Genomic DNA, 10,591 nt, shown 5'->3' with positions numbered 1-10,591 from the left:
GAATTTGGACATTCCAAATTCAAATACACATCATCAAATTTATGTTCCCAAACAGGCCATAAAGGAATTTTACTAGTGTCATTAATAGTAGCTGCTAAGAATTTCACGTCATTACAAGCACCCTTCAAATATGCAAAACTCCATGCTTCCACAAACAGGACACACGCACAGATTTAAACATCAAATGCAGCACTGTACCATCAATATTGCAATGTACAAAACTAATCTTTATTCTATTTTTTTATGATGAATAATTTCAGTCATATGATCCAAATATTAAAAAACAACACAAGAGACAAAAAAGGAACTCAAAGCAAAGAAAAGATCTCCGCAACACAGATAATTACACTCAGAACATAAGAAGCATGCTATTTTCTACCAAGCCGGATATAACAACAGCTAATATAGGAAGAGCTCAGTGTCTTTATTGGAGCCTTCAAATACCTATATCATGAGTGGTACTCAATCATCAACTTCTGCTTTAATTTCCCTCTGCAGCTCCTCCTTGTACTCTTCAAATGTCCCCAGAAAAGAAACATAAGAAGCATGCTATTTTCTACCAAGCCGGATATAACAACAGCTAATGTAGGAAGAGCTCAGTGTCTTTTATGGGAGCAACAAATACCTATATCATGAGTGGTACTCAATCATCAACTTCTGCTTTAATTTCCCTCTGCAGCTCCTCCTTGTACTCTTCAAATGTCCCCAGGAAAGAAACATAAGAAGCATGCTATTTTCTACCAAGCCGGATATAACAACAGCTAATATAGGAAGAGCTCGGAACAAATACCTATATCATGAGTGGTACTCAATCATCAACTTCTGCTTTAATTTCCCTCTGCAGCTCCTCCTTGTACTCTTCAAATGTCCCTGGGAAAGAAACTACCGTTCCATTTTCCACCACCCAGATTTCACTCCTCTCTTCATCCTCACAAACACGTGATATTAGCCTGGAATCATGACTGACCAGCACAACTCCCCCAGTGAATTCATCGAGCGCATCAGCCAGTGCATCAATGCTTTGCATGTCCAAATGATTTGTGGGCTCATCCAATAGCAAAATGTGGGGCTTTGACATGGAGATTGAAGTGAAGACAACTCGGGCCTTTTGTCCTCCTGATAACTTTGCTATAGGAGTGAGGTGGTTGTGGCTGGGAAGTCCGAATTTCCCAAGCTTTGCACGGACAGCCTCCTGCTTACTGAGTCCCTCTTGGTCTGGATGAAGACGAAGAAGATATTGAACAGGTGTTTCCTCCATTGTCAACAGGTCTACAAAATGCTGCGAGTACCTTCCAATCCTTAACTTCTGACTTCTTCGTACTTCACCCTCTGTTGGAACCAAATCACCAGCAAGAAGATTAAGCAGGGTAGATTTCCCAGCTCCATTGGGGCCAACAATAGCAACACGGGTCCCCATATCAATTCCCACATCAACATTTGACAATCTAAAATCCTCCCGGTTTGGATAACTAAAGCTGACTTCAATAAGCTGCAAGAGTGGCGGTGTCAGCTCAGTAGGTTCAGGGAAGTGAAATTCCACACTGTAATCTCTCCACTTCTTTGGGGCCTCTGGTGGGGCCTCATCTTCATCGACCTTGCCTTTAGCTTTGTTCTTTGATGCTTCCTTGGCTGCAACAAACTTTGCCCGATCCTTGACCTTCTCCTGCTGAGCTCTATTACCAGTTCTCTTGGCAGCTTTCAACTGTTTTTCGTAAATCTCAAACTTCTTGTTCATTTCTTTGCGACGTTGCTCATACCCGCTTTCAAAATCATCAAAATTCCCTCGGTAGATGTGGAGTTTCAGGTCATGGAGATGAATTATCTCATTGGAGACTGCGTTAAGAAAGTCACGATCATGTGAAACGACAACAAGAGTTTTCTTCCAACGGCACAAGTACTCTTCCAACCAGAGAACAGCTCTAAGGTCAAGATGGTTGGTGGGTTCATCCAGCAATAGAAGTGTTGGCTGCACAAAAAGTGCCCTAGCCAGTGAAATTCTCATCCTCCAGCCACCACTAAATGAGCGAGTAGCACGGCCCTGCATATCCTTAGTGAAACCCAACCCATTAAGAATCTTGGATGCCTGAGCCTCAGCTGCATCCGATCCCATAATCTGCAGTTTCTCATACAGTTCAGCCAGCTTCTCACCAGCATCATCCCCCTCATCCTCATCTTTGCCCTCATCCTCGGTAAGAGAAGAATTCTGCAAAGAGGCAACCTCTCGTCGGAGCTTTACAAGTTCTTCATTTGCCGAAACAACTGCTTCAAGGGCAGTTCTATCATCACCAACAACTTCTTGCTCAACTAAAAGGACATCAATATTCCTTGGCACTGGAATCTTCCTCCAAGCAAGAAGCTTCAATAGTGTAGACTTGCCCATACCATTAGGTCCAACCAAACCATACCTCTTTCCATGAGAAATCTTAACTGATGCATTCTTTAGGAGTTCTTTTCCGCGAGCTGACACAGAGAAATTATCTATTGTTATATCTTTGATATTAGCATCAGCATCATCCTCCCCATCAAGAACTGAAGCTCGGCTACCAATAACAACAGTAAAAGCATCATGGTCATCCTTAAGTGCCTCCTGCTTTGCCATCTCAGCAGCATGGGCAGCAAGCAGGTCCTTCTTTTCTCGTTTCTTCGTCTCTTTGTCTGTCAAGGAGATTTCAAGGGGCTTTACATCAGCCCTGTGCTGCTGATTGGATCGTTTATGGACATCACTTTGTTGCTGCCCTTCTTCAGAGGAAACATAATCTTCTTCATCATCATCAGAAGGGGGAAGATCAATGCCATCAGTGTATGATGAAAGTTTTGGAGTTGACTTTGCCTTTGGCTTAGTAGAGGTAGTGCTTGCAGAGGAAGATCCTTTCTTAACTTTATCAGGTTTCTGGTCCATGCTAGCAAGCATGGCAGAGACGGAGAGTTTTTCCTTTTTCCCATCCTTGGAAGCATCTTTACTGCTTGGCCTAACCTTCGTTGTTGTACCAGCCTCCGTTTTCTTCTTTCCCATTGCAGCAACTGATCAGAAAGGCATAGAATTAAAGTTAATTTCATCACTTAAACAGTTATAATCTAATTATGACCACCAAAAGCAAACAAATAATAATAATAATAATAATAATAATAAAAGCCCATAAAGACCTGGTTAACTCTTTCACCATTTCAGAAGTTAACCAAACAACTCCAATTCACTGAATTTTGAACAATTAAGAGCCTAGCCTCTATTTAGGGCAGTTAAGCATAAACATAAGCCCACTAGTTAATTTTTTAGCAATAATGGTCCTTAGAAGGCTGCTCTTCGTTTGCTTTTGTTTGCTTAAAATATTCCTTTCCCTTTCCTTTACATGCACTAAAATTATAGCACAAATAAGAGAAATTCAAAATAATAATAAACTCCTAAATTCAATGGAACAGCAGTAACTTTTTCAGTTATATCAATCCTCTTCAGCTTTTTGAACAAAATGTTACAAGAATTTCATGCTGAAAAATATTAAAGATATAAAAAAAAATCGAAGTTAAAATTCACTTCTTCGAGTCCAGGTTACAGTATTATAACAAAATGGGACAGAAGTGAAAGAAATCAACCATGTGCTACCAGTGTCTCCAAAGGCAAAAGAGTGAGACAAAACAGTTTAACCCCTGCAAAGCATGATGTGAACCTCAAGGTGTTGAGGCATAACCATTTGGTCATGGTTTTTTTTTATCCAAAATATATATGATATGCTGATGAAAGGTACAACAACAACAACAACAAACCAAGCATTAAGTCCCACTAGGAGGGGTCAGCTACATAAATCCTTTTCCTCCAATTTATGCAATCATGGACAATTTCTTTCAACAAATTCAGGGCAATTAAATCCTAACTATCTCATTCCAAGTTATTTTAGATCTACTCCTACCCTTCTACTCCCCCCATAGTAGTCAAAGGCGCAAGGCGCACCGAGGCGCAGAGGATACTTGGAGCAGGTAGGCGCACAATTTTTAAAATTGTGTACAATGCCTATTTGGTGGGTAATTGATATAAAAACAAATCAATAGTTATATTACAATTTAAAATGCCAAAATATTCAATAGTAATTATGACACCCAAGTACCAAGTACCAAGTTCCAAGTGCAACAAACATGGTTCAACAAAAGTAATTAGGCATGCAAGAGTTCAAGCTTCAAAGTAGAAATGAAATGAAATTGCTAGGCCGAAGGCCCAAAAGCATCTTCAATATCAAAAGAAAAAGTACAATAAAATAGCAGCTCAATTCAGTAAAAAAAATGTTATATATTAACATATTTCAGAAAAATGTATAGTTTGTACACTGCACTTCCAAACAAATTACAAAACAGCAGCTAAATTCAGTAAAAACTGTCATATTAATTATAAAGTATAAAGTTGCATTACAAGGAGGAGGAGGAAGAAGAAGAAGAAGAAGAAGAAGGAGCAGAAGAAGAACTGAAAAAGAAGCAGAAGCAGAACAAGAACTAAAGAAGAAGAAGAAGAAGAAGAAGAAGATGTAGAAGAAGAACTGAAAAAGAAGAAGAAACAGAAGAAGAACTGAAGAGGAAGAAGCAGAAGAAGAAGAAGAAGAAGAAGAAGAAGAAGAAGAAGCAGAAGAAGAAGAAGAAGAATTGAAGAATAGCTGAAGACGAGGAAGAATTGAAGAAGAGTAAAAACTGAAAAAGAAGAAGGAGCAGAACTGAAATATAAGAAGAATATGACAACTTATGAATATGACGACTTACTAGTTTGAAAATCGATTGAAGCAGCCTGGTGACTCATGAAGGCCTGAATCTTGAAGAAGAAGGGCTCCTGCTGGTTCAAAGGCTCAAAGATAAAGAGCTCCTGCTGGTTCGAAGGGTCAAAGACGAAAGCCTCGTGCTGGTTCGAACTTCAAAGGGTCGAAGACAAAGGGCTCCTGCTGGTTTCGTATTGCTTTGAAGGGTCGATTGGTCAAAGACGAACGGCTACTGCTGGTTTCGTGCTGCTTTGAAGGATCGAAGACGAAGTGCTAGGGCTGGTGTGAGTCGAACTGTCAAAGGCTGGATTTCTGGAAGAGGGCTAGGGCTGGTTCTGGCTACATTTTATTTCTTAACAACTTCAAAAACTCACCGCGCCTGAAAAATCAGTGCACCTGAGTAGGGGTGAGCATAATTCGGTGAAAACCGAATTAACCGAATTAACCGACCGAAATTGGTTGGTTCGGTTCGGTTAAAAAATTCAGTTCGGTCGGTTTGGTTATGCTTTCGAATATTTCGGTGAATCGGGTTTCAGTTCGGTGAATAGAGAATATTAATTCGGTCAACCGATTAACCGATTTAATTAATTAAAATTTAAATATAAATTAGTAAAATAAAATCTAATTATTCACTTATTCCTCTCAGACTCTCAGTCTCACTCTCTCGCTACTCTCAGAAGTCAGAACTCAGAAGACCCTCACTGCGGCACTGCCTCTCTCTCGCTCACCCGAGCTCGGTCCTCCGGAGTCCGCACCACCAGGCACTAGACACCATCTTCACGCAATACCATCATTTGTGTCCATCGTCGTCACCTTCGCCGGCCATCGTCACCAACACAGTCACTACTCTCAAAAGTCGAAAGGCCCTCACTAAGTCACTGCCTCTCTCTCGCTCACCCGAGCTCACTACTCCGCACCACCATCTTCACGCGATGTCATCGCCTGCACCCATCGCCATCACCGTCGCCGACTATCGTCACCACTGGTGACTCACCAGGCACCAGCACACAAGCTCCCTCTCATTCTTATTTTTCTTCTCTCGCGCACAGACCAATTCACCAAGAACCACCCCCGACTCCTCCTCACCGGCGTCAAGCTCGCTGAGCCCAATTGTCTCCCTAACCAACTCTCCTCTGCATCAGTCTAGAATTTGTATACACCTTCCCAGCTTCCCCCCCTCGTTCGGGATACACCTCCCTAGCTTCCCCTCTTCCCTCATTTCTCGGTTAAATTTGATTAACCGAATTACCCGAAAAAGAAATTCGGTTGGGTTCAGTGAGGTGAGGTCCAACAATTCGGTCGGTTCGGTTAACAGTATTCTTTAACCGAAATTTTCGGTTAATTCATTTAATTAACCGAATTTGGCCGAACCAACCATTTGCTCACCCCTACACCTAAGTGCGCCTACCTGCACCTCTTGAGAGTCGCCTCGCCTGAAGAAGAATGAGGCACTAGCTTGGTCACCTCACTACGCCTCACGCCTAGGCGCGCTTTTAACTACTATGACTGCCCCTCATAATAATTAATTCACTCTTCCTCACTGGCATACTATGTGGCCTACGTTGTCCCTCCCTTATCTCCTATTGGATTTACACCTAACTTACCATGAATATATTCATTTCTTAATTTATCTTTTAACGTTATATCACTCATCCATCTTAGCATTCTCATCTCAGCAACTTTTACTTTTTGAATATGTTGTTTCTTAATCGCCCAACATTCTGTTTCACATAGCATAGTTGATCTTACAGACGTCCTATAAAGCTTTCCTTTAATTTTACGGGTATTTTACAATCACAAAGCATACTCAAAGCAATTCTCCATTTACCCAACTTGCTTTAGCTCTATATATTACATCTTCTTCAATACTTATTAAAGGTAGAAAATAGGCAAAATAGTTTCATATTACCTGGGAAAAAGTATACATAAACTATGCACAAAATTTTCCTTCCCAACACTTAGATACTCTAAGCTTATCAAATTGTTGATTTAAAACCAATTAAAAAAAAACACTTGAAAAGTGAATACATTGACGACAACACATCTTGCTCAGATAAACAACAAAGCATGTACCAAGAGGCACCAAAACAAATAAAGATTAACAACAAACCTGCATTAGAACTGATGCACCAACAATCAGTTCAATCATCTCAAGGATAAGAGTTGGCAATAGTAGAATTTTGATGTTACAAACTCACAAAAACATAAAATAGATTAGATGGGTTTGGAACAGATACCACTCAGATTATCTGTTTATGTACAACTAATTTAATTTTAATTAATATTCAAATTTGAGCTGTGAAATTTTTCCTATATTTTTATAATATTGAAAATTAAAAATTATGAAGAAATAATAATCAAAATATATTTTTAAAAAAATAAATTAACTGCATTCTCATTGTGAGAAGTTATATGGAGGTAATATTTATGATTCTAAAATGAAAATATGTAAGAAAGAAACATGCATATATGTTAATTTTTTAAATTATCTCACATAAATATTAAGTTATGTTTGGTTCACGAAATAAAAAAATAAAAAAATAGAATAAATAAAAATATAAAGAGATATAATAAATTATAAAAAAGGGCATGCATGCACTCAAAAGCATGTTATTGCATCTAGGGGTGGCAAAACGGGTTAATGGGCCGGGTTCGTGCAGGTCATAAACGAGTAAGGGTTAAACAGGTTCAAGTTTGGATTCGGATTGACTCGTTTATTTACAGGTGACTAATAGGTAAACCTAAAACCCACCTGTTTACTAAACGGGTCACCCGTTCAAAAATATAATTTATTTATTTTAAAAAATTTTAAACATAAAATGACAATTTTTTTAAAAAAAAAAAAAAAACACTGCATTTTATTTATTAATATCTGACTAAAAATTAAAAAAAAAAAACATAAAATGTAGAATGGGTGGCCTGAGAATCTGAGATCTTCCAAGATCCAACCTGGCCGACAGTTGGAGCGACCCGCAGAGCGGCAGATCAGAGGAAAGCCAAAGCCAAAAAGCTCCGAACAGTGGACAGCACATTTGGTGAAGAGGGCTGCTCCTCCATTGTCGACGGCACAAATATAAGAAGAGGGATAGACAGTGGACAACCATTAGGTGAAGAAGGTTCTCAAACAAGAGCCGGAGATGTTGCCGTGCCACGCCTCTGCATCTCCTTTGTCAGTCAGAGATTTCATTTCCCTTTCCCATGAGAAAAATCAAAAATATCATCCGGAACAGGGCAAATGAGCGAGCGTCATGAGCTTCAGATTGCAGAATCACGACATGGAAGTTGGATTGTTGGAACTGGAAGAGGAAGATGGCGTGCGGCGACGGCGTGTGGGTGTGGCGTGCTGGGCTACCTAGGCAGTGGATAGAAATTAGGGATTTAGGAAGAGGAAGAGGAAAGTCCGAAGATGGTATTGGCGTGGGCATGCAGGTGCGGGCCGTGCGGCGTGTAGGGCAATGGGTGTGGGTAGAAATTAGGGTTACCTTTTAAATGTCTATATATAGGCAAATAAATGGGTCACCAAGCGGGTAACCCAACCTGAACCAGGTTAACCCGTTTATAAATGAGTTGACTTGCGTTAACCCTAATCTAGTTTAAATGTGCGGGTCACGGGTCAGGTTTTGACCCGTTTTGTTACCCCTAAATGCATCCAATATAAATCAAATAGGAGGAATAAATATTCAGTAATAATAGCGTTAATGGTATAAGCCTCAACTACTGTATAAGACTACAAGCCTCGTTCTTAATGTTATCCTCAAAGAAAAAATCAACCAAAAAAAAATGCATGGCAGTATAATTGTATAAGCCCCAACAGCAGCCAACAGCAAACATCATAGAAACAAGTAGATCAAGGGAAATTCAGAATTTTCAATAAAAGTCATAGACTGAACACAGCACATAAATTTAACAGAACATCAAGAATGGACACACACAAAGATTCATTGATCAATCTAAATTCATAATTTGGCTGACAGATTCACTGATTCATCTAATTTAAAAAAAAAAAAACTCATTTTTTAGGGAATACTAATTTTGGTACTCCAATAATGAATGCTTCTAGCATTATTGTATTCATGTGCTAAAGCCTGTGCTTTGTAGTGCTAAAAAGGGGGCCAATGTTCAATCCTGAAAATCAGTGTTTTAATGCTTCAAAAAGTCAGTGTTTAAATCAGTACTTTTGGGTTCTTAATTAGGACAAACAACAGTGTTTTAAGGTGTCTAGGTGTTTGAAAATCAGTATTCTAATGCTTAAATATTAAGGCCCTGATTATGATTTAAAGCTTAAAAATTAATGCCCTGATTATGATTTAATGCTTAAAAATTAGTCAATTAGAGTCTTTAATACTTTAAAAATTAGTGTTTTAATTAGTGCCTTTAGTTTGTTTTAACTATTTTTCAAAAATCAGCATGTTAATTAGTATTATTAGAACGTAAAGTTCAATGTTTAATTCTTTTTTCCCAGAATTGGGGTTGAAAAGTAGCATTGTTACTATTCAAAAATCACTTTATCGATGTTCCAAAACAAGTGTTTGGATTGGTAAAAATCAGCATTTTAATTCTTCAAAGATCAGTGTTGTAATTAGTTCTATTATTATTATTAAAAATCAAATCACAAAGACAAACAATCATTAATTTTCAAACTAAATTCACAAATTCGAAGTATATGAACTGAAATCAAATTTTAAAGGCCGACTAGACACACCTCTTCACCGGAATAAGTGGTGCGTTGGCTGCGGAGCTGCGATCAGGCGACTGGCGGTCTGCCGCCTCCGTTGTGTAGGGGTAGATGTAGGCCTGCTGTGCCGTAGACGAAGATCGACGACGACACAAGGTTGCGAACAGCAAACACCCAAAGTGAAGCTCTCTCTTCGGTGATTACTGGTGAAGCTTCAGCCCTGAAAACCGTGAAGGCGAAGGCTAGGGCGATCTGGAGCGTGGAGTCTGGCGAAGCCTCACCCCTCCCTCAAGCCGTGCGGCGTGCGCGAATTGAAGCTGTCTCTAGGGTTTCTTTCGGTTCTTACTTCTTCATCTTCCCACTCTGATTTGAGCGACTTTTATTTATTTATTTATTTTCTCAAAGAGTAATTCTATTTTTAGTTTGGGCTTGAGCCTCGACTGATTGGCAGCGGGTAACTGGGAATGGGCCCTGGAAGTGGGCTGGCTCCGCGACTACCGCCTGGGCTAATGGACCTCCGCACCGCTAGTGGTTAATGAATTATGCTTTGGGCTTTTTTTTAAACGGGCCGGTGGATATAAACCCGCTAGTGGCTAATGACCTGCAAATACCTTCCCCTTTTTTTTTTTTTTTTTTTTTTTTTGACGGTAGCTCCATTACGTAAATATTGATAGTATCATGTGCAAAAGAGAAAATTTGGTAGTCCCGGCAAAAATTGGAATTTCATATTTATCCTTCAATATATATTGATAAAAACTTAAATTCCACTTATATATCTAGAAGTGAAAATTGAATAGCCACCCACCCTTTCCATCTTCTTCCCATTTTCGCAATTCCTACTTGATTAGGTTCCTTGATGCTTCTTCTTCTTCTTCTTTCTTACGGTTTCTCTTAGTTTCCGAATCTGTGCGCCTGTTGAAAATTTTTTATTTTATTATTAAACTACTTCTAAAAGCATAAAGGGGAAAACTTTATAATCCCCAAGTGACAAAAATTATAATGCCAATTACACCCTTAATATGTCTTCATAAAAATTTGAAGTTCCAAATAAGTCCCACAACTCAAAATTAAATGTACACCTCTTTCCATCTTCACTACTATCTTTTGAATTTTTAACTATTCAAATTTCTCTTTTCCATATTCACTCTTATTTGTCGAATTTTTTGGCTATTCAAAATTTCCTACT

At 39.1% G+C, this 10,591-nt stretch overlaps 1 protein-coding gene across 4 annotated transcripts; it reads right to left on the bottom strand.

Moving 5' to 3' along the window:
* Positions 1–206: 206 nt before the first annotated feature.
* LOC131167954 (ABC transporter F family member 4) lies at positions 207–9,798 on the bottom strand. 4 transcript variants are annotated; one of them, XR_009140189.1, is made up of 4 exons: positions 9,433–9,794; positions 791–3,021; positions 626–693; positions 207–512 (listed from the first exon to the last, which is right to left on the bottom strand). XR_009140189.1 is itself a non-coding variant. In XM_058127042.1 (3 exons), the coding sequence occupies exon 2, from the start codon at positions 3,011–3,013 to the stop codon at positions 809–811; it is 2,205 nt and encodes a 734-aa protein (XP_057983025.1). In that variant the 5' UTR covers positions 3,014–3,021; positions 9,433–9,798; the 3' UTR covers positions 207–693; positions 791–808. The 4 variants fall into 4 exon arrangements, 2 of the variants coding, with proteins under 2 accessions (XP_057983025.1, XP_057983024.1); XR_009140188.1 differs by having other exon boundaries at positions 626–3,021; XM_058127042.1 differs by having other exon boundaries at positions 207–693; positions 9,433–9,798.
* Between the last annotated feature and the right edge of the window lie 793 nt (positions 9,799–10,591).

The sequence above is a fragment of the Malania oleifera genome, chromosome 11, assembly GCF_029873635.1.
Source record: "Malania oleifera isolate guangnan ecotype guangnan chromosome 11, ASM2987363v1, whole genome shotgun sequence".
Taxonomy (NCBI): domain Eukaryota; kingdom Viridiplantae; phylum Streptophyta; class Magnoliopsida; order Santalales; family Ximeniaceae; genus Malania; species Malania oleifera.
Note: the sequence above shows the minus strand (reverse complement) of the source record. Positions and strands in the feature narration are given on the sequence as shown.